This window comes from Oncorhynchus tshawytscha, linkage group LG05 (genome assembly GCF_018296145.1).
Source record: "Oncorhynchus tshawytscha isolate Ot180627B linkage group LG05, Otsh_v2.0, whole genome shotgun sequence".
Classification (NCBI taxonomy): Eukaryota; Metazoa; Chordata; class Actinopteri; order Salmoniformes; family Salmonidae; genus Oncorhynchus; species Oncorhynchus tshawytscha.
Window position 1 is genome coordinate 13,183,215 of NC_056433.1, and position 22,962 is coordinate 13,206,176.

The 22,962-nt window shown below is 42.4% G+C and overlaps 1 protein-coding gene across 1 annotated transcript in view; it reads right to left on the minus strand.

Annotated features, from left to right (window-relative positions):
• lpgat1 (lysophosphatidylglycerol acyltransferase 1) overlaps positions 1–22,962 on the minus strand; it is a 78,077-nt gene that overhangs the window by 44,580 nt on the left and 10,535 nt on the right. The window contains exon 3 of the mRNA XM_024419710.2: positions 77–195. Within this exon, the coding sequence (XP_024275478.1) occupies positions 77–195 (119 nt within the window). The remainder of the gene's footprint in view (positions 1–76; positions 196–22,962) is intronic.

Here is a 22,962-nt window from a genome sequence, read left to right on the forward strand (position 1 = left end):
GGCACGAGGACTGAAGTTTGGGATACCCTGGTCTAGGAGGCTACATTTCAATGCCAACTATGGAGGTGTCCATTACCGTGCCCTTGTCCTGCAGGCACATCATGAGGGTGCACACGTCCCCTGTGGCTTGGTGGTTGACGATGACCATGGCTTCCTCTTCAGAAAGGGGCCTTACATCGTCGCCCCATTCCATCACTGGAGAAGACGCAACACAAATGAAGTTAGTGGACACATCACAGTGACTGCACTTCACAGGATTCATAGCTAGGCCTACATCCCATCAAAGATCTAACAGCAAATCACAACTTGTAGACCTACATTTTTTATTTTACCCCCCTTTTTCTTCCCAATTTCGTGGTATCCAATTGTTAGTAATTACTCTCATCGCTACAACTCCCGTACAGGCTCGGGAGAGACAAAGGTCGAAAGCCATGTGTCCTCCGAAACACAACCCAACCAAGCCGCACTGCTTCTTAACACAGCGCGCATCCAACCCGGAAGCCAGCCACACCAATGTGTTGGAGGAAACACTGTGCACCTGGCGACCTTGGTTAGCGTGCACTGCGCCCAGCCCGCCACAGGAGTCGCTGGTGCACGATAAGACAAGGATATCCCTACTGGCCAAGCCCCCCCGAACCCAGACGACGCTAGGCCAATTGTGCGTCGTCCCACGGACCTCTCGGTCGCGGCCGGCTGTGCCAGAGCCTGGGCGCGAACCCAGAGTCTCTGGTGGCACACCTAGCTCTGCGATGCAGTGCCCTAGACCACTGCGCCACCCGGGAGGCCCAGGCCTACATTTTAGTACAAAATGGATCAGAGTTGTCTTTTCCCAGCTTGAGAAGACCAGTTCAAATTAGACTATGTGTCATCACATTATCCAAAAATAGATTTTCCTTGTGAAAGGCCCAGTGTCAGAGAGTGATAAGCCCTATGTTGCGCTGAAAGAACACAACCATAACACGACATTGGAAAGCAACTGAACACTAAAGAGGTACTCTTGACATTTAGCAAATTCTATACCAATCTTGGAAAGAATGTTTCACCATTAAGTCAATGCCTAAAAACACCACACCACTTTGGTTTCAAAATGGACATGGGCCAGTCTTTAGCGTTGATGCTCATTAAAGTAGAACTTTCTTGGACTCCATTCTACCCAGGCTGATTTACATTGGCACACTATTCAAGAGATAGCGTGCTTAATGGAGTCTAACATGGTGGGTGACAACAATAGGCCTTCCACATAATAAACAAACAAGCTTCATTTGTTATTTAACTCAATTGGACAAGGGTGAGTATTAATAACAGTAGAGCGACCCCTCTGGAGACTTGGGGGAGACTTTTAGGGTATCGCTAAAGAACTAAAGCCACAGAGTTGGACAAATCAATGAAAGATTGTGAGTGAATCCCCATGGTTCTGGGAGGCTCTTGCTGACTGAGGGCCTGTGTAATGCTAATGCTAGCGAGCCCAGGGGTGCCTAGCTAGAATGTACTGTTCTGTGGGAAGGCTAGGTTGGTGGAGCGTGCAGAGTTACATTTTCAAGGGATTACTGGCCAAATGAGTCCCAAGAAGTGGACTAGAACAGAATATGGCATGCAAGACCAAAAAAACATTTTAAATTATAATAAACCACTCACTGGTAGCTGGGTTAGCATTTTAGAGCAAATGTGAATAGAAAACATAAATATACACTTTTGATTGCCCACACAATGTGGAAATTTGCCTTCATGGAGTCATTGCCATCAAACAGTATAAAACACTGATGGCATAATAAACATGAAGTCTGTAAGAGTCATTGAGATCGTCCCTTTTAGTCTTCACGATGACAAGACAGAAAATGTTTGGCCAACGGTAAGATCTCTTTAGGCCGTTGCTAGGCGATATGATATCTGATCTATATGCAGCAGCCCTGAGGAAACCTTTCATCGAGTGTTCCATTCTCTCATCATAATGATGAATACCCACTGAAAACATTATTAACGGTCAAGTTAGCACAGTCCTACGATTACATGCTTGAGTTACCCTGTTGAAAAAGGGCACAAGTGATCGCTCACTCCTGAGACGAATTGTAGGAAATGGGGTTTATCAAGTGTCAAATCAATAGATTCTTGGCAGATTTCCAATTGCAATATTAACATGAAGACAACAGCTAACGGGTATAAGATACACAGACATATGAAATCCAACCCTACTACTGTTTAAATAGCATTATGTACAGCCTAGGCTAACCATAACAGTATCACCAAAAAGAAAGAAAGGATGAGAGTTGTGAGTCCATTTGGCAGCACACTCAACAAAGTGTACAGGACCTGGTCGCAGGCTGGTTTCATGGTAGGAATAATGACAAGCAAAATAGAAGCAACTCTGTCACCACCATCAAATTCTACTCAGCATATGGGCTGCTTGGTAGTCGTTACACAGAAAACTAAGCTAGCCCATCGATCACAATTCATGCCAAATTCAGGCGAACATGCTTCGTCCATGCCTCATCCCATTCAGATACCATGTTGACTTGGATTGCAAAAACAATTACAGTAATCTTAAATGAACTGACTGACTGAGAAATGGGAATGATCTGACACATTGACAAGTTGAAAGTGTGGGAGTGCTTGGACGCCCATTCAAAGAAAACATGTTCGGCTTGCTACTTTGTCAAGCCTGGTGAATTTCAATGATACAAAGTGCTCGGCCGAGACAAAGGCCTCGTTCAACACGGCTTCTGTGGAGATGTTTCACTCCTCGTTGATTGTCTCAATCAAGAGGGTTTTGTTGGGGGGAATTAGCCCTTTGAGTGCCCATAACACAGCAAGGTCAGGACCCATTCACTGAAGTGGGGCAAGTATGCATCAGAAAAGGAGCCTGATGGAAAGAGAAAGGCCCGATTAGAAGCCATTGTTATTCACCAGAGACTTCGGGCTCTCAAGTGGTAGTGATTCACAATGTCGAACAGTGCCCAATGACATTGCCAAGTTCTCCAAATGATGGAGCTAAGACAGTGTCTCTCACATGACTTTAGGCCTATCTCCACAAAAAGAAACAGAAGGTAAAATTTAGGGAGCAACACATCTCAGTTATCAAATGAAAAAACGTAAGTGTAAAAGTGTCACTGTGGCTTCTGTGCTGGTAGTTAGGCTCATTTACATGTCAGGCTACTGCTTGCCTTTCCGTTTGTCATTTTCATATTCAAATACACATACAACTGTTCCATTGTACATATAACTGAGCATGTGACATCACGGTGGGAAATTAACTTCTTGGTCCAACAGCCACTGTTACAGGTAGACAAAAATAATAATATACCAGCCACTTAAATATTATTACCCTAGAAATTACAAATAACAGATGAGCATGCTTTGTAATGTTTCTAAAACAAGAAATATATCACGAGTAAGAATAAGTATCAAATCAAATTTTATTTGTCACATACACATGGTTAGCAGATGTTAATGCGAGTGTAGCGAAATGCTTGTGCTTCTAGTTCCGACAATGCAGTAATAACCAACAAGTAATCTAACTAACAATTCCAAAACTACTGTCTTATACACAGTGTAAGGGGATAAAGAATATGTACATAAGGATATATGAATGAGTGATGGTACAGAGCAGCATAGGCAAGATACAGTAGATGGTATCGAGTACAGTATATACATATGAGATGAGTACGTAAACAAAGTGGCATAGTTAAAGTGGCTAGTGATAAATGTATTACATAAGGATGCAGTCGACGATATAGAGTACAGTATATACGTATGCATATGAGATGAATAATGTAGGGTAAGTAACATTATATAAGGTAGCATTGTTTAAAGTGGCTAGTGATATATTTACATCATTTCCCATCAATTCCCATTATTAAAGTGGCTGGAATTGAGTCAGTGTCAGTGTGTTAGCAGCAGCCACTCAATGTTAGTGGTGGCTGTTTAACAGTCTGATGGCCTTGAGATAGAAGCTGTTTTTCAGTCTCTCTGCCCCAGCTTTGATGCACCTGTACTGACCTCGCCTTCTGGATGATAGCGGGGTGAACAGGCAGTGGCTCGGGTGGTTGATGTCCTTAATGATCTTTATGGCCTTCCTGTAACATCGGGTGGTGTAGGTGTCCTGGAGGGCAGGTAGTTTGCCCCCGGTGATGAGTTGTGCAGACCTCACTACCCTCTGGAGAGCCTTACGGTTGTGGGCGGAGCAGTTGCCGTACCAGGCGGTGATACAGCCCGCCAGGATGCTCTCGATTGTGCATCTGTAGAAGTTTGTGAGTGCTTTTGGTGACAAGCCGAATTTCTTCAGCCTCCTGAGGTTGAAGAGGCGCTGCTGCGCCTTCTTCACGATGCGGTCTGTGTGAGTGGACCAATTCAGTTTGTCTGTGATGTGTATGCAGAGGAACTTAAAACTTGCTACCCTCTCCACTACTGTTCCATCGATGTGGATAGGGGGTGTTCCCTCTGCTGTTTCCTGAAGTCCACAATCATCTCCTTAGTTTTGTTGACGTTGAGTGTGAGGTTATTTTCCTGACACCACACTCCGAGGGCCCTCACCTCCTCCCTGTAGGCCGTCTCGTCGTTGTTGGTAATCAAGCCTACCACTGTTGTGTCGTCCGCAAACTTGATGATTGAGTTGGAGGCGTGCGTGGCCACGCAGTCGTGGGTGAACAGGGAGTACAGGAGAGGGCTCAGAACGCACCCTTGTGGGGCCCCAGTGTTGAGGATCAGCGGGGTGGAGATGTTGTTGCCTACCCTCACCACCTGGGGGCGGCCCGTCAGGAAGTCCAGTACCCAGTTGCACAGGGCGGGGTCGAGACCCAGGGTCTCGAGCTTGGAGGGTACTATGGTGTTGAATGCCGAGCTGTAGTCGATGAACAGCATTCTCACATAGGTATTCCTCTTGTCCAGATGGGTTAGGGCAGTGTGTAGTGTGGTTGAGATTGCATCGTCTGTGGATCTATTTGGGCGGTAAGCAAATTGGAGTGGGTCTAGGGTGTCAGGTAGGGTGGAGGTGATATGGTCCTTGACTAGTCTCTCAAAGCACTTCATGATGACGGAAGTGAGTGCTACGGGGCGGTAGTCGTTTAGCTCAGTTACCTTAGCTTTCTTGGGAACAGGAACAATGGTGGCCCTCTTGAAGCATGTGGGAACAGCAGACTGGTATAGGGATTGATTATGTCCGTAAACACACCGGCCAGCTGGTCTGCGCATGCTCTGAGGGTGCGGCTGGGGATGCCGTCTGGGCCTGCAGCCTTGCGAGGGTTAACACATTTAAATGTCTTACTCACCTCGGCTGCAGTGAAGGAGAGTCCGCATGTTTTCGTTGCAGGCCGTGTCAGTGGCACTGCATTGTCCTCAAAGCGGGCAAAAAAGTTATTTAGTCTGCCTGGGAGCAAGACATCCTGGTCCGTGACTGGGCTGGATTTCTTCTTGTAGTCCGTGATTGACTGTAGACCCTGCCACATGCCTCGTGTCTGAGCCGTTGAATTGAGATTCTACTTTGTACTACTAAGTAGTACTACTCTGTACTGACGCTTAGCTTGTTTGATAGCCTTGCGGAGGGAATAGCTGCACTGTTTGTATTCGGTCATGTTACCAGTCACCTTGCCCTGATTAAAAGCAGTGGTTCGCGCTTTCAGTTTCACGCAAATGCTGCCATCAATCCACGGTTTCTGGTTAGGGAATGTTTTAAAATCGTTGCTATGGGAACAAGATCTTCAACGCACGTTCTAATGAACTCTCACACCGAATCAGCGTATTCGTCAATATTGTTATCTGACGCAATACAAAACATCTCCCAGTCCACGTGATGGAAGCAGTCTTGGAGTGTGGAGTCAGCTTGGTCGGACCAGCGTTGGACAGACCTCAGCGTGGGAGCCTCTTGTTTTAGTTTCTGTCTGTAGGCAGGGATCAACAAAATGGAGTCGTGGTCAGCTTTTCCGAAAGGAGGGCGGGGCAGCGCCTTATATGCGTCGCGGAAGTTAGAGTAACAATGATCCAAGGTTTTTCCACCCCTGGTTGCGCAATCGATATGCTGATAAAATTTAGGGAGTCTTGTTTTCAGATTAGCCTTGTTAAAATCCCCAGCTACAATGAATGCAGCCTCCGGATAAATGGATTCCAGTTTGCAAAGAGTCAAATAAAGTTTGTTCAGAGCCATCGATGTGTCTGCTTGGGGGGGATATATACGGCTGTGATTATAATCGAAGAGAATTCTCTTGGTAGATAATGCGGTCTACATTTGATCGTGAGGAATTCTAAAAATCAGGTGAACAGAAGGATTTGAGTTCCTGTATGTTTCTTTCATCACACCATGTCTCGTTAGCCATAAGGCATACGCCCCCGCCCCTCTTCTTATGAGAAAGATGTTTGTTTCTGTCGGCGCGATGCGTGGAGAAACCCGCTGGCTGCACCGCCTCCGATAGCGTCTCTCCAGTGAGCCATGTTTCCGTGAAGCAAAGAACGTTACAGTCTCTGATGTCCCTCTGGAATGCTACCCTTGCTCGGATTTCATCAACCTTGTTGTCAAGAGACTGGACATTGGCGAGAAGAATTCTAGGGAGTGGTGCACGATGTGCCCGTCTCCGGAGTCTGACCAGAAGACCGCCTCGTTTCCCTCTTTTTCGGAGTCGTTTTTTTTGGGTCGCTGCATGGGAACCATTCCGTTGTCCTGTTTGAAAGGCAGAACACAGGATCCGCGTCGCGAAAAACATATTCTTGGTCGTACTGATGGTGAGTTGACGCTGATCTTATATTCAGTAGTTCTTCTCGACTGTATGTAATGAAACCTAAGATGACCTGGGGTGCTAATGTAAGAAATAACATGTAAAAAAACAAAACACTGCATAGTTTCCTAGGAACGCGAAGCGAGGCGGCCATCTCTGTCGGCGCCGGCTATCTCCATAATGTGGTATATAACTCAATTCAATACAAATTACATGACCGGGGTATTTTAAACAATGTATCTTAATGTAATTTAGATACAATAGATGTAAAGCAGATGAACAGTTCTACAAATGACCATCAAGAATCAGCAAAGCGTCTGCCCTACCACAAAATGCTGATTGATAGCAGCTTAAGCTAGTTATAAATAAAGTTCAGGGCGCTATGCTGAAAGTTTTTACTGGGAGTACATAAGTTGAACTTTAGGAGCACAATGAATGTGTGAATGATCAGAAATAACTCAAAGTTAATGAAACTTTTGGATTGTTCCACACTAAATCAAGCACAAATGTAGCCCCAAAATGTAGCCCCAAATATTTGAGTCATTAGTAGAAGAAAAAAAAATTCTGCTACCCCTTTAAGGTGTGGGCTGTTACCAGCTAACGGGGCACTACATGTCTGTCAGATACGACAATCTCCATGTCTCTTCAATAGCAGCAGACAATTGCAGAAAACTTAAACTAATATTTAAAAACAGTGTGTGAACAAAACAAAGTAACTGGCCAAGAAACACAGGGACTAAGTCACACTTTAGTAGCGTTTCGGGTTAAACAGACCCAACTTCTAAATGTGTTTTGGATAAAACATATATATTTTTAAAAATATAACAATCACAAATGCTCTGTGACCACCCGCCAATGTCGCTGGTGAGATAGACATTTTGTCCAATGCCAAAAATCTACCGGCATTTGGCGGGTGTTAATTACCCATCCTGTGTGACATCTTCAACATCTTTTGTCAATATCAAAATCAGCCCGATATCAGCTCAATAGCAGTCAGGTTTATCTAGTCTACTTATCTTGCAAACAAAAAAAATGGCAATGAGTATAGGAGGGAAAAGCAAGAATTAGTTCTTAACTGACTTGCCTAGTTAAATAAAAATAAAGTGCTGATGTCCTCCATTGTGTGGAGTAAGAGGAATAGGTGATATTTGAGAGACAGATCTACAACATGGCTGTCATGGATCATTCATTAGGGAAATTGTCTGAGAAACAGCCCGGCAGCATGATAGTTGAGTAAAAGGAATATTTTTATTCCGTTAACGGGGGGGTCACTGTCCCCGTCACACCCCCTTTCCTCTAGCTCGCTCAGGGAGAGTGGTGATTTTGCAAGACACTCAACCCTCCTCTCCAGTATATTAACATGTACGCATGCTCATCTTCTCTCAGCGAGGCTACAAAAGGCAGAAGAGGCATCATTATACCATTTCCTGTGACTCCCTTCCTGTGTCAGGGTATTTAGAAGTATGCAGTCAGTATCACTTAAAAATAGAAATAGCCCATGACGGAAAATATTGGAAAATCAAATGACTGCTTTGACTTCAATACAAATGCTCTTTCGCTCACGCATTAAAAATAAATTAATGTAATGGCTTGATGCCTTTACCCCTAAGGTGATCATTTTTCAATTGTTTGTATGAATTAACATGGGGGCTATCAGACATCATTTGTGCAAAGTAGAGCGGGTCAATGTTCAAAGTTACAGGACAGGACAATGCAGCCAATTCTTGGGATGAATAAATAGGACTAGAGATCAAAATCAGGTCAGGATCACCACAACCTGCTACAGATTAAATACGGCCAATTGTCACCAGCCCAGGAATACCAAGGCAATTAATGTAAAATCCACATTTCTAATGGTTTCAATTTCAACCTAATACAGGCTACTCGAGCTTGCTTGTTCACAACATTACAATTCATCTATTGGGATAAAATATTGTATAACAGATTTGTCAAATGAATATACAGAAATAAAAAGCAGCATGGCCAAATTACGTTGAACGGGAAGACTTTCACAATACTACGGAACAACAACGTGACCAAATAACAGGTCAACATTTCTAATCATGAGTCAGTCTCAAGGCACATAGTATATGATCTTCCAGCATTCCATTCTAGTGGGATAAAAAAAAGATATATAAAAAAAAGAAGCAATAAATCACTGCATGCCACCGTTCTGTGAGGCTGAAATCTGATCATACGCCCTCAGCTAAGATCATTTTAAGTCTTTAGAGCAAATGTTATCTTGAAATCTTTTCCACTGGACCAGCCAGTCATTGGCTGCGCTGTTAGTGGAAACATAATCCCACCTGTCTCAGCCTACAGGGGCAACCTTGTGCACAACCCAATGTCTATATGCCAAGACAAATTAGCTAGCTAAATTGCCATAAACATTTTATGCTTTTTGACCTGTCCCCAAATTAATATAATTAGTTCAGAGTTTTTTATATTTTAACCTGCGTGTTCTGATCGTATCTGGTGTGGGTGAACAAAATCAACTTGCTGACCAGACCGTATGCGGTCTTCCACATGTCATTCACAAGTGATAATGTATAATTCACAAGTGATAGGCTAATAGGCCACCCATCAGACTATTCTCGATTTAATCTCGTCTTTACATATACTAAATAATGTGTGAAATTTGTTTTGATTTAGAAAGGCTCATTATCATGCATCTGTCTGGAAACAGGCAGAGGGAAAAAAAATACATGTCATCTATGTACTTAAATAGTTTGTCTCACACGTTGTATCGCTAGCAGCATTTTAGTCAAATAAAAGATTGTTATACTAGCTAGCCTGTTATAAATGTGCAATAAGCATAAGAGGCGGCAGGGTAGCCTAGTGGTTAGAGCGTTGGACTAGTAACCGGAAGGTTGCAAGTTCAAATCCCCGAGCTGACAAGGTACAAATCTGTCGTTCTGCCCCTGAACAGGCAGTTAACCCACTGTTCCTAGGCCGTCATGGAAAATAAGAATTTGTTCTTAACTGACTTGCCTAGTAAAATAAAGGTAAAAAAAAAAGACAATTACATAAGGAATTGGCAACTCATCTGAACAAAATGGTTGGAGACTGGGTACTACTAGCACGTGGCCTTGTGCTTGAGACCGGTGTTCATTTTCTAGAATACCTGCTACATTATTAGTAAATGTGCATTTATGCATGGTTCTGGTCACATTTGTAAAAAAAAAAAGTAAATTTTTATAAAAACAGACCTGATCAGTGATTATAGCAAAACTATAGCAAAAAATAAATAAATAAATAAATAAAAGCAGGTACAACTATTTTGATATAATAATTAAATTACAAGTGAGTCAGTCGTATGGTTGTGGAAGGAATATATTCAGCCTCTGTATGATTACACAAGCTCTGAATACATTAAATAATGGCTGACTGTTTTAAATGCAGTGGATTTGACCTTAAATTGTACAACAAAGTTTATTAAGAGAAAGCATTAAAATGATATACATATACACAAACACAGTCAAAAGTTTGGACACACCTACTCATTCATGGGTTTTCCTACATAATAATAGTGAAGACATCAACACTTTGAAATAACATATGGAATCATGTAGTTACCAAAATTTTAAATCAAAATATGTTATGAGATTTTTCAAAGTAGCCACCCTTTGCCTTGATGACAGCTTTGCACACTCTTGACATTCTCTCAACCAGCTTCATGAGAAATGCTTCTAAGTAGATGCAGCGGTCTAAGGCACTGCATCTCAGTGCTAGAGGCATCACTACAGACACCCTGGTATGAATCCAGGCTGTATCACAACCGGACGTGATTGGGAGTCCCATAGGTGAGTGCAAAATTGGCCCAGCGCCGTCTGGATTTGGCCGGTGTAGGCCGTCATTGTAAATAAGAATTTATTCTTAACTGACTTGCCTAGTAAAACTCAACCCAAACCATCTCAATTCAGTTGATGTCGGGTGATTGTGGAGGCCAGGTCATGTGATGCAGCACTCCATCACTCTCCTTCTTGGTCAAATAGCCCTTACACAGCCTGGAGGTGTGATGGGTCATTGTCCTGTTTAAAAACAAAATGATAGTCCCACTAAGTGCAAGCCAGATGGGATGGCGTATCGCAGCAGAATACTGTGAGACCATGCTGGTTATGTGTGCCTTGAATTCTAAATAAATCACTGAGTGTCACCAGCAAAGCACAGCCACACCATCACACCACCTCCTCCATGTTTCACGGTGGGAACCACAAGAGGAGATCTGTTCACCAACTTTGCGTCTCACAAAGACACGGCGGTTGGAAGCAAAAATCACAAATTTCAACTCAGACTAAAATGACAGATTTCCACCGGTCTAATGTCCATTGCTTGTGTTTCTAGGCCCAAGCAGGTCTCTTCTTGTTGGTGTCCTTTAGTAGTGGTTTCTTCGCAGCAATTTGACCACGAAGGCCTGATTCAAACAAACAGTCTCCTCTGAAGAGTTGATGTTGAGATGTGTCTGTTGCTTGAACTCCGTGAAGCATTTATTTGGGCGGAAATATTATGTAGAGTAATTCTAATTAACTTATCCTCTGCAGCGGCGGTAACTCTGGGTCTTCCTTTCCTGTGGCGGTCCTCATGAGAGACAGTTTCATCATAGCGCTTAATTTTTGCAACTGCACTTGAATAAACTTTCAAAATTTCATATTGACTGACCAGGTCTTAAATGGACTGTTGTTTCTCTTTGCTTATTTGATCTGTTCTTGCCATAGTAAGGACTTGGGTCTTTTAGCAAATTTTTTACCTTTATTTTACTAGGCAAGTTAAGAACAAATTCTTATTTTCCATGACGGCCTAGGAACAGTGGGCTAACTGCCTGTTCAGGGGCAGAACGACAGATTTGTACCTTGCCAGCTCGGGGATTCGAACTTGCAACCTTTCGGTTACTAGTCCAACACTAACCACTAGGCTACCCTGCTGCCCCTAGGGCCATCTTCTGTATGCCACCCCTTTATTGTCACAACACAACTGATTGGCTCAAACACATTAAGGAAAGAAATTCCACAAATGTACTTTTAAGAAGGCACACCTGTCAATTGAAATGCATTCCAGGTGACGACCTCATGAAGCTGGTTGAGAGAATGTGCAAAGCTGTAATCAAGACAAAGGTTGGCTACTTTTAAACAAATCAAAATATATTTTATATTTGAGATTCTTCACTTTGGTTACTAAATGATTGCATGTGTCATTTCATAGTTTATGTCTTCACTATTATTCTACAATGCAGAAAATAGTAACAAATAAGGAAAACCCCTTGAATGAGTAGGTGTGTCAACTTCTGACTGGTTCTCTCTGTGTGTGCACACACACAGAGAGAGAACCAACACTATTATATATAATATATATAAGTAAATCACCGATCAGTTTGAAAAAAAAATCCAGATGAGTTTTAGGCCATATCACCGGGCCCTTACCTGGGCACCTGTCTCGGTCTACTACGGCAGGGGCTCCCAAACTTTCTCACCCAGGCCCCCCCTTCTAGCATTGGGGAACATCCCGTGCCATGTTGATTTCCACACATTTGTATGAATTAACATGGGGGCTATCAGACGCAATTTGTGCAAAGTAGAGCGGGTCAATGTTCATAGTTACAGGACAGGACAATGCAACCAATTCCTGGGTTGAATAAATAGGACTAGAGACCAAAATCAGGTCAGGATCACCACGTCCTGCTACAGATTAAATACGGCCAATTGTCACCAGCCCAGGAATGCCCATGCAGAGTTCATGTAAAATCCATGTTTCTAAACAAATGGGTTTTAATTTCAGCCTAATACAGGCTACTAGAGCTTGCTTGTTCACAACATTACAATTCATCTATTGCGACAAAAATAATGGCTGACAACAGGTCAGATTTGTCAAATTAATATACAAAAATAAAAAGCTGCATGGCCACACTACGTTCAATGGGGAAACTTCCACGATACTACGGAACAACCAATGTGACCAAAGTCAACATTTCTGATCATGAGTCAGTCTCAAGGCACATAGTATACGATCTTCCAGCATTCTATGCTAGCGGAATAAAAAAGAAAAAAAAGGGAAAAAAAGAAAACTAAGATCACTGCCACCGTTCTGATAATACTAATATTTTTTCCACTGGACCAGCCAGTCATTGGCTGCGCTGTCAGTGGCAACATAATCCCCTCCTGCCGGCCTCCTGGGGTACCCGCCTCGGCCTACTGGGGTAGGGGTTCCCTAACTTTCTCACTCAGGCCATCCTTCCAGCAATGGGGAAGATCCCGCGCCATGTGTATTTCTATGGGCACAAGAACTGTGCATTCTACTATCACAACTTTCAAGAATAAGTTGAAAGCTGGAGTCAGCCAGCCAGCCCCCCAAAAGGGAGCACGCCACAGTTTGGGAACCACTGTACTAGAGCACCTGACAGGGAGTGCTTAGTGGGGTGGGGTGATAGGGAGTGCTTAGTGGGGTGGTGTGACAGGGAGTGCTTAGTGGGGTGACAGGGTGCAGAGGAAGTCATATGACAGGTCGTATTTCCACCCTGCTTTTTTTTAAGGTAAAAAAATACATGTAATTTTAAACAAGATTACTTTTAATAGCGACTAGCATCTGTCATATAATCTGAGCCTAGAGAAAAGTTGTCTTCAGGCCTGGAGGGAAGGCAAAGTCATTCCGCTACCAAAGAGTGGTAAAGTGGCCTTTACTGGTTCTAACAGCAGGCCCATCAGCTTGGGTTAGGGTTAGCAAACTGTTGGAAAAAATTGTGTTAGACCAAATACAATACTATTTATACATAAAAACTTAGACTTTTAGCATGCTTATAGAGAATGACACTTAACATGTACTGCAGTGACACAAATGATGATGATTGGTTAAAGTAAATTTAGAATAATAAGATTGTGGGAGCTGTACTGTTAAATTTCAGTGCGAAAACGTGTTAAGGCTTTTCAACTTCTGCCATATTGTGGCTTCAGAGCTATCCAATAGAACTCAAAGGGGTTTCTTGAATAGAAGCTTCTTGTCAAACATGTTAAATGTGGCGTACTGCAGAGCAGCTCTCTCGGCCCTATTCTCTTTTCTATTTTTGCTATTGACATTAAACAAAGCATGTGTCCCAATGTATGGTGATGATTCAACCATATATGCATCAGCAACAGAGCTAATTAAGTCACTGAACCCCTTAAAGAATGCAGTCTGTTTTGGAATGGGTGGCCAGTAATAAACAGGTCCAGATCATCTAAAACTGGTAATGAATGTTGTGGCTGTTAAACAAGGTGAGACTAAACTACTTGGTGTTACCTTAGATTATAAACTGTCATGGTCAAAACATATAAATTCAATGGTTGTAAAGAGGGGGAGAGGTCTGTCCGTAATAAAGAGATGCACACTCCAAAAAGCAAGTACGGCATGCTCTAGTTTAGTCTAATATTGATTATTGCCCAGTTGTGTGGTCGAGTGCTGCAAGGACAGACCTAGTTAAGTTGCAGCTGGACCAGGAAAGATCGGCACGTCTTGCTCTTTTTTTTTAATAATCAAAGGGCTAATATAAATACGATGCATGCAATTCTCTCGGCTATGAATAGAGACCGACTGCATCACTTATTTTTAGAAGTGTAGAAAATTCCAAATGGTTTGCAGTCAACTTAAGCAAAGCTCTGACACACACTTACCGCACCAGACATGCCACCAGGGGTCTTTTCACACTTCCAAAACAACAAATTCAAGAAACCGTACAGTATTATATAGAGCCCTTATTGCATGGAACTCCCATTTCATATTGCTCAAATGAACAGCAAACCTGGTTTAATAAAACAAAACTCACGACAACACATCTCCCCTATTTGACCTACATAGTTTGTGTGTATGTATTGATATGTAGGCTACGTGTAACATTTTTAAATTGATGTAGTTCTGTCCCTGAGCGGTTGTCTATTAATGTTCTGTATTATGTGTTTCATGTTGTGTGGACCCGAGGAAGATCCTAATATAGAGCATTTCTCCTTCGCCAAGATAATCCATCCACCTAACAACTGTGACAGATAAAGAATCTGATTAAACAGCATGATCATTACACAGGTGCACATTGTGCTGGGGACAACAAAAGGCCACGAACACCATGCCACAAATGTCTCAAGTTGAGGGAGCGTGCAATTGGCATGCAAAATGCAGGAACGTCAACCAGAGCGGTTGCCAGAGAATCTAATGTTAGTTTCTCTACCATCAGCCGCCTCCATCATTTTAGAGAATTTGGCAGTATGTCCACCGGTTTCACAACCACGTGAATGGCATCGTGTGGTCGAGCGGTTTGCTGATGTCAACGTTGTGAACAGAGTGCCCCATGGTGGTGGGGTTATGGTATGGGCAGGCATAAGCTATGGACAACAAACACAATTGGATTTTATCTATGGCAGTTTGGATGCAGAGACACCGTGACGAGATCCTGAGGGCCACTGCCGCAAGCAACTCATGTTTCAACATAATGCATGTCGCATGGATCTGTCCACAATTTCTGGAAGATTTTTAAAAAATCTGTTCGTCAGTGTCCTGCATACTCAGACATGTTACCCATTGAGTATGTTTGGGATTCTCTGGATCAAAGTGCACAACAGAGTGTTCCAGGTCCAGCCAATATTCAGCAACTTCGCATAGCCATTTAAGAGTTGGAACACTCCACAGGCCTCAATCAACAGCCTGATCAGCTCTATGCAAAGGAGATGACGTTCTGTTGCATGAGGGAAATGGTGGTCACAACAGATACGGACTGGTTTTCTGATCCACGACCTTAACTATGATAAGCAACAGATGCATATCTGTATTGCCAGTCATGGGAAATCCATAGATTAGGGCCTAATTTATATATTTAACATTGACCGATTTCCTTATACGAACTGTAAGGCAGTAAAATGTTAGAAATGTTGCGTTTATATTTTAATTCAGTATAATTGTTTTGTTTACTCAGGTACACTTGATCTGATATTAGGTTTTGGTTAAAGAACTGAACATTAAGAATCAAAAATATGTAAAAGTAGAGAAAATTAGAGCGGGACAAATATTTTCACTGCACTGTATTTCAAGTTTAGCCAACTTGGATCTACAGTGCATTCAGAAAGTATTTAGTCACCTTGACTCTATCAACATTGTTACGTTACAGCCTTATTCTAAAATGGGTTAAAACATTCCCCCCCTCATCAATCTACATATGTATTATAAAAAAACATGTCATATTTACATAACTATTCAGACAATTTACTCAGTACTTTGTTGAAGCATCTTTGGCAGCGAATACAGCCCCAAGTCTTCTTGGTTATGACGCTACAATCTTGGCACACCTGTATTTGGGGAGTTCATCCCATTCTTTTCTGCAGATCCTCTCAAACTGTCAGATTGCAGTGACGCTCCCCATACACAGCTATTTTCAGGTCTCTGGAGATGTTTGATAGGTTCAAGTCACTGTCCTGTTGGAAGGTGAACCTTCGCCACAGTCAGATAACCTGCTCCAGAGTGCTCAGGACTTCAAGGACCTCTGTACTCTGTTCATCTTTCCCTCTATCCTGACTAGTCTCTCAGTCCCTGCCACTGAAAAACATCCCCACAGCATGATGCTGCAACTGTTTGGCATTCAGGCCAAATAGTTCAATCTTGGTCACATCAGACCAGAGGATCTTGTTTCTCATGGTCAGAGCCTTTATGTGCCTTTTGGCAAACTCCAAGCAGGCTGTCATGTGCCTTTTACTGAGGGGTGGCTTCTGTCTGGCCACTCTGCCATAAAGGCCTGATTGGTGGAGTGCTCCAGAGATGGTGGTGCTTCTGGAAGGTTCTCCCATCTCCAGGAACTCTACAGCTCTGTCAGAGTCACCACCAGGTTCTTGGTCACCCCCCTGACCAAGGCTCTTCTCCCCCGATTGCTCAGTTTGGCCAGCTCTCGGTGGGTCCAAATTTCTTCCATTTTAGAATGGAGGCCACTGTGTTCTTGGGGGATCTTCAATGCTGCATATGGACCTCCCGGTAGCGGCCGGTTACGACAGAGCCTGGGCGCGAACCCAGAGACTGATGGCACAGCTGGCGCTGCAGTACAGCGCCCTTAACCACTGCGCCACCCGGGAGGCCCCGATATGCGCACTCAACTATGGGACCTTATAGACAGGTGTGTGCCTTTCCAAATCATGACCAATCAATTGAATTTAACACAGGTGGACTCCAATCAAGCTGTAGAAACATCAAGGATGATAAATGGAAACAGGATGCACCTGAGCTCAATTGAGTCAAATAGCCTAGGGTCTGAATACTTATGTAAATAAGGTGTTTATCTTAAATACATTTGCAAAAATGCTGTGGCATTGTGTAGATTTTTTAAAATTGAAATTCATTGCACTGTATTTGCTAGCTAACAAGGAGAACAGTTGAATTGTTATAAACACACCCTTCTGTCCATCTCCAACTGTTTGAACAGCATGCTAGCCTGTCCATTAATGAAAATAGCAAGTTGAAACCTCTTTTCAGAAAAGAAGTGATCTCATCTTTGACAGGGAAAACCTGCCCTAGAGCTATCATACATAGCTACTGGATCTCCGCCCAGTCAGTGCTGAGCAAATAAACCCTCCTCTTGCCTCATCTCTCCCATTAATGGAGTTTGTTTTTAACAGGGTTAGCTGATTGAGTGAGGGAGGAGAAGAGCATAAACTGTGGTTTTGGAGTTTATTTGGTTTCCTAGGAACGCCGAGACTCCCATGAAGATAAAAACAAACCCTCCTCCACAGTGAGTCAGGAAGTCTTTACTCCCAAAATGAAACTCCCAATCTGCTCCAAACTCTTGCAGATCCAATGCTTGAAACCAACCCATTTAGACTTTTATTGGAGAAAATGGAATATCAGCTTTCACTGAGAATGCAGATGGACTTAGCCTCATAATTAAGTCCAACATTTAAGCAAAGACCTACATAAAATGATTAATTACAATGACATTGTATGTGGCATAATTAATCTAACGGTTGGGCTTTAAAAGATGACAATCTGAAAGATTTCCTGCTTTTCAAATGGTTTCTGAAGCTAGGTTTCCAGCCAATTGGCAGATTTACCATTAGAATATTCTATAACCCGCATAAAGAAAATATGCACATTTTCCCACTAGGGTTTCCACAGATAAAAATCACTGCTTGATGACAATGCACAGTGCACTCTTTCATATTAAGTTTAAGTACCAAAAAAAAAACACTTTGCACACTCTTGGCATTCCCTCAACAAGCTCATTGAAAAATGTTCCAACAATCTTGGAGTTCCCACATATGCTGAGCACTTGTTGGCTGCTTTTCCAGCAATCTGCGGTCCAACTTAGCACAAACAATATCAATTGGGTTGAGGTCAGGTGATTGTGGAGGCCAGGCCATCTGATGCAGCACTCCATCAGTCTCCTTATTGGTCAAATAGCCCTTACACAGCCTGGAGGTGTGTTTTTGGTCACTATCCTATTGAAAAACAAATCAAATCAAATTTATTTGTCACATACACATGGTTAGCAGATGTTAATGCGAGTGTAGCGAAATGCTTGTGCTTCCAGTTCCGACAATGCAGTAATAACGAACAAGTAATCTAACTAACAATTCCAAAAAACTGTCTTATACACAGTGTAAGGGGATAAAGAATATGTACATAAGGATATATGAATGAGTGATGGTACAGAGCAGCATAGGCAAGATACAGTAGATGATATCGAGTACAGTATATACATATGAGATGAGTATGTAAACCAAGTGGCATAGTTAAAGTGGCTAGTGATACATGTATTACATAAGGATGCAGTCGATGATATAGAGTACAGTATCTACGTATGCATATGAGATGAATAATGTAGGGTAAGTAACATTATATAAGGTAGCATTGTTTAAAGTGGCTAGTGATATATTTACATCATTTCCCATCATTGAGTGGGACTAAGTGCAAACCAGGTGGGATGGCATATCGCTGCAGAATGCTGTGGTAGCAATGCTGGTTATGTGTGCCTTGAAAACTAAATAAATAACAGTGTCACCAGCAAAGCACCGCTCACACGTCACACCTCCTCCATGCTTCACGGTGGGAACCACACATGCAGAGATCATCTGTTCACCTACTCTGCGTCTCACAAAGACAAAGTGGTTGGAACCAAAAATCACAAATTTGGACTCGTCGGACCAAACGACAGATTTCCACCAGTCTAATGTCCATTGCTCGTGTTTCTTGGCCCAAGCAAGTCCGTTGTTTTTATTAGTGTCGTTTAGTAGTGGTTTCTTTGCAGCAATTTGACCACGAAGGACTGATTCACACAGTCTCCCCTGAACAGTTGATGTTGAGATGTGTCTGTTACTTGAACTCTTTATTTGGGATACAATCTGAGGTGCAGTTAACTCTAATGAACTTATCCTCTGCAGCAGAGGTAACTCTGGGTCTTCCTTTCCTGTGGCGGTCCTCATGAGAGCCAGTTTCATCATAGAGCTTGATGGTTTTTGCGACTGCACTTTCAAAGTGCTTAACATTTTCCGGATTGACTGACCTTCATGTCTTAAAGTAATGGTCTGTCATTTCTCTTAGCCCTATTATGTGAAAGACCAAGTCCTTACTATGGCAGTAACAGATCAAATAAGCTATCTTCTGTATGCCACCCCTTTGTCGCAACACAACCGATTGGCGCAAATGCATTAAGGAAAGAAAATCCACAAATGTACTTAACAAGGCACACCTGTTAATTGAAATGCATTCCAGGTGGCTACCTCATGAAGCTGGTTGAGAGAATGCCAAGTGTGCGCAAAGGTGTAATCAAGACAAAGGGTGGCTACTTTGAACAATCTCAAATATAATTATATTTTTTTGGTTACTACATGACTCCATGTGTTATTTCATAGTTTTGATGTCTTCACTACTATTCTACAATGTAGAAAATAGTGAAAATATAAAAAGCCTGGAATGAGTAGGTGTCTGAACAATTGACTGGTACTGTAACGTACATAAGTATTCAGAACCTTTGCTATGAGACTAGAAATTGAGCTCAGGTGCATCCTCTTTCTACGATCATCCTTGAGATGTATCAGAATTGAAGTCCGAGAACACAGTGGCCTCTATCAATATTAAATGGAAGAAGTTTGGAACCACCAAGGCTCTTCCTAGAACTGGCTGCCCGGCCAAACTGAGCAATCGGGGGAGAAGGGCCTTGGTCAGGGAGGAAAACCAAGAACCTAATGGTCACTAACAGAGCTCCAGAGTTCCTCTGTGTAGATGAACCTTCCAGAACTACAACCATCTCTGCAGCACTCCACCAATCAGGCCTTTATGGTAGAGTGGCCAGACGGATGCCACTCCTCAGTAAAAAAAGAACACGACAGCCCACTTGGAGTTTGCCAAAAGGCACCTAAAGGACTCTGACCATAGGAAACTAGATTCCCTGTTCTGATGAAACCAAGATTGAACTCTTTGGCCTGAAGGCCAAGCGTCACGTCTGGAGGAAACCTGGCACCATCTCTACTGTGAAGCATGGTGGTGGCAGCATCATGCTGTGGGGATGTTCTTCAGCGGTAGGGACTGGGAGGCTAGTAAGGATCAAGAGAAAGATGAACAGAGAAAAGTACAGAGAGGTCCTTGATGAAAACCTGCTCCAGAGCACTCAGGACCTCAGACTGGGGCGAAGGTTCAACATCCAACAGGACAACGACCCAAAGCACACAGCAAAGACAATGCAGGAGTGGCTTCGGGAGAAGTCTCTAAATGTCCTTGAGCAGCCCAGCCAGAGCCCAGACTTGAACCCGATCAAACATATCTGGAGAGACCAGAAAATAGCTGTGCAGCATTGCTCCCCATCCAACCTGACAGAGCTTCAGAGGATTTGCAGAGAAGAAAATGGGAGAAATGCAACAAAAACAGGTGTGCCAAGCTTGTAGCGCCATACCCAATAAGACTCGAAGCTGTAGTCATCGCAGCCAACGGTGCTTCAACAAAGTACTGAGTGAAGGGTCTGAATACTTGTTTAAGTGTGATCATTTTTAAAATAAATTAGCACCAAAAAATCTAAAGAATTGTTTTTGCTTTGTCATTATGGGGTATTGGGTGTAGATTGATGAGGAAAACAAACAATTGATTCAATTTTAGAATAAGGGTGTAAAAACGTAACAATTTGGTGGGTGTTTATATTTATCCTGTTTCACACGTACAAGTGTGATCACTTTTTATTTTGTTTTGCATATCCCAAGTCCCCCACCGAAACACCCTCGGACGGTGGGACCCTGACCAGGGTCAGCCATGATCAGTCGCTAGCCTGGAGCAATTAGGGTTAAATGACTTGCTCAAGGACACAGATTATTATATATATATTTTACATTGTCGGTTTGGATATTCTAACAGTCAACATTTTGGTTACTGGCTCAACGCTATAACTGCTAGGCAACCTGCCACATTTCCGCAGCCCTCAGTGGCAGTGCTGTTGGGCTGAAATACAAACTCAGTATTGTGGTTTTCAGTGTCAGCATTGAAACTTTCTCAACAGTCTAAGAATGCCGACCATAATGGAGAGAAGAGGGAGGAGGATGACAGGTTGGATGGCTGATGGGAATACCACCCGTGTGATATATACAGTGCCGTCAGGAAGTATTTATACAGACTTATTTCACAACCAGAATTTAAAATTTATTAAATAGTTCTCCCCCCCACCCAGCTACACACAATACCCCATAATGACAACGTTATTGTGGAACATTTGCCTATTATAATTTTTTTAATTCTTCAAGCTCTGTCAAATTGATTGTTGATCATCGCTAGACAACCATTTTCAGGTCTGGCCATGGATTCAAGTAGATTTAAGTCCAAACTGTAGCTCGGCTACTCAGGAACATTCCCCGATTTCTTGGTAAGCAACTCCAGTGTAGATTTGGCATTTTGTTTTATGTTAATATCCTGCTTTAAGGTGAATTCATCTCACAGTGTCTGGGATTTTGCCTGTGCTTAGCTCAAATCGGTTTAATTTTTATCCTTTAAAACTCCCCGGTGCTTTAACGATTACAAGCACACCCATAACATGATGCAGCCACCACTATACTTGAAAATATGGAGAGTGGTCCTCAGTAATGAGTTGTATCGATTTGCCACAAACATAACACTTCATATTCTGGACAAAAAGTTAAATTACTTACGTTTTTTGCAGTATTACTTTAGTGAGTAATACTGTATCTTTGTAGTGACTGGATGTATTGAGACACCATCCAAAGTATAATTAATTACTTCACCATGTCCAAAGGGATATTCAATGTCTGCTTTTTATTTTTACCCCTAGGTGCCCTTCTTTGCAAGGCATTGGAAGAACTCCCTGGTCTTTGTGGTTGAACCTGTGTTTGAAATTCACTGCTCGATTGAGGGACCTTACAGATAAAGTTGTATGTGGGGAAAAACACCTTGAGGATTGATTATAAAAAACGTTTGCCATGTTTGTCGATATTATAGATCTAATTTGGAATATTTTTCGGCGTTGTCGTGACTGCAGTTTCCGGTGGATTTCTCAATCAAATGTGAAGTACAAATGGAGGTATTTCGGCTATAATAATTAACCTTTATGGGACAAAATTCAACATTTGCTGTCTAGCTGGGAGTCTCGTGAGTGAAAACATCCAAAGCTCAAAGATAAACGATTTAATTTGATTGCTTTTCTGATTTGTGACCAAGTTGCCTGCTGCTAGCTAGGAATCATGCTAAGCTAGGCTATCGATAAACTTACACAAATGCTTGTCTTGCTTTGGCTGTAAAGCATCATTTCAAAATCTGAGATGACAGGGTGATTAACAAAAGGCTAAGCTGTGTTTCACTATATTTCACTTGTGATTTCATGAATATTTTCTAGTAATATTTTTTGTCCTTTGCGTTATGCTAATTAGTGTCAGTTGGTGACAATTCTCCCGGATCCGGGAGAGGGAGTTCCAAGTTAACTCAAGACATTTCATTGGTTATTTTTAAATTAGTAAAAATAAATTCCACTGACATTAGTGACAAACTCAATTTAATCCATTTTAAATTTCAGCCTGTAAGACAATTTTTAAAAAGTCAAGGGGTGTGAAAAACTTTGAAGGCACTGTAGGCTATTGAAAATTTGTGGTTGGGAGAGTAGTAAAAATATACAGGTCCAGATCTTAGACACACTGCACCACAACGTATAATTTAAAAATTATATATAAAATTGCTACCGCCCTCACTTTTCTCCCAAACACAGTACTTTCCCAAAATTCTCCTTTAACCAGGCGTAGATAAGTGACAGTAATTATGTTGACAAGGACTTGAGTGGCTGCAGCAA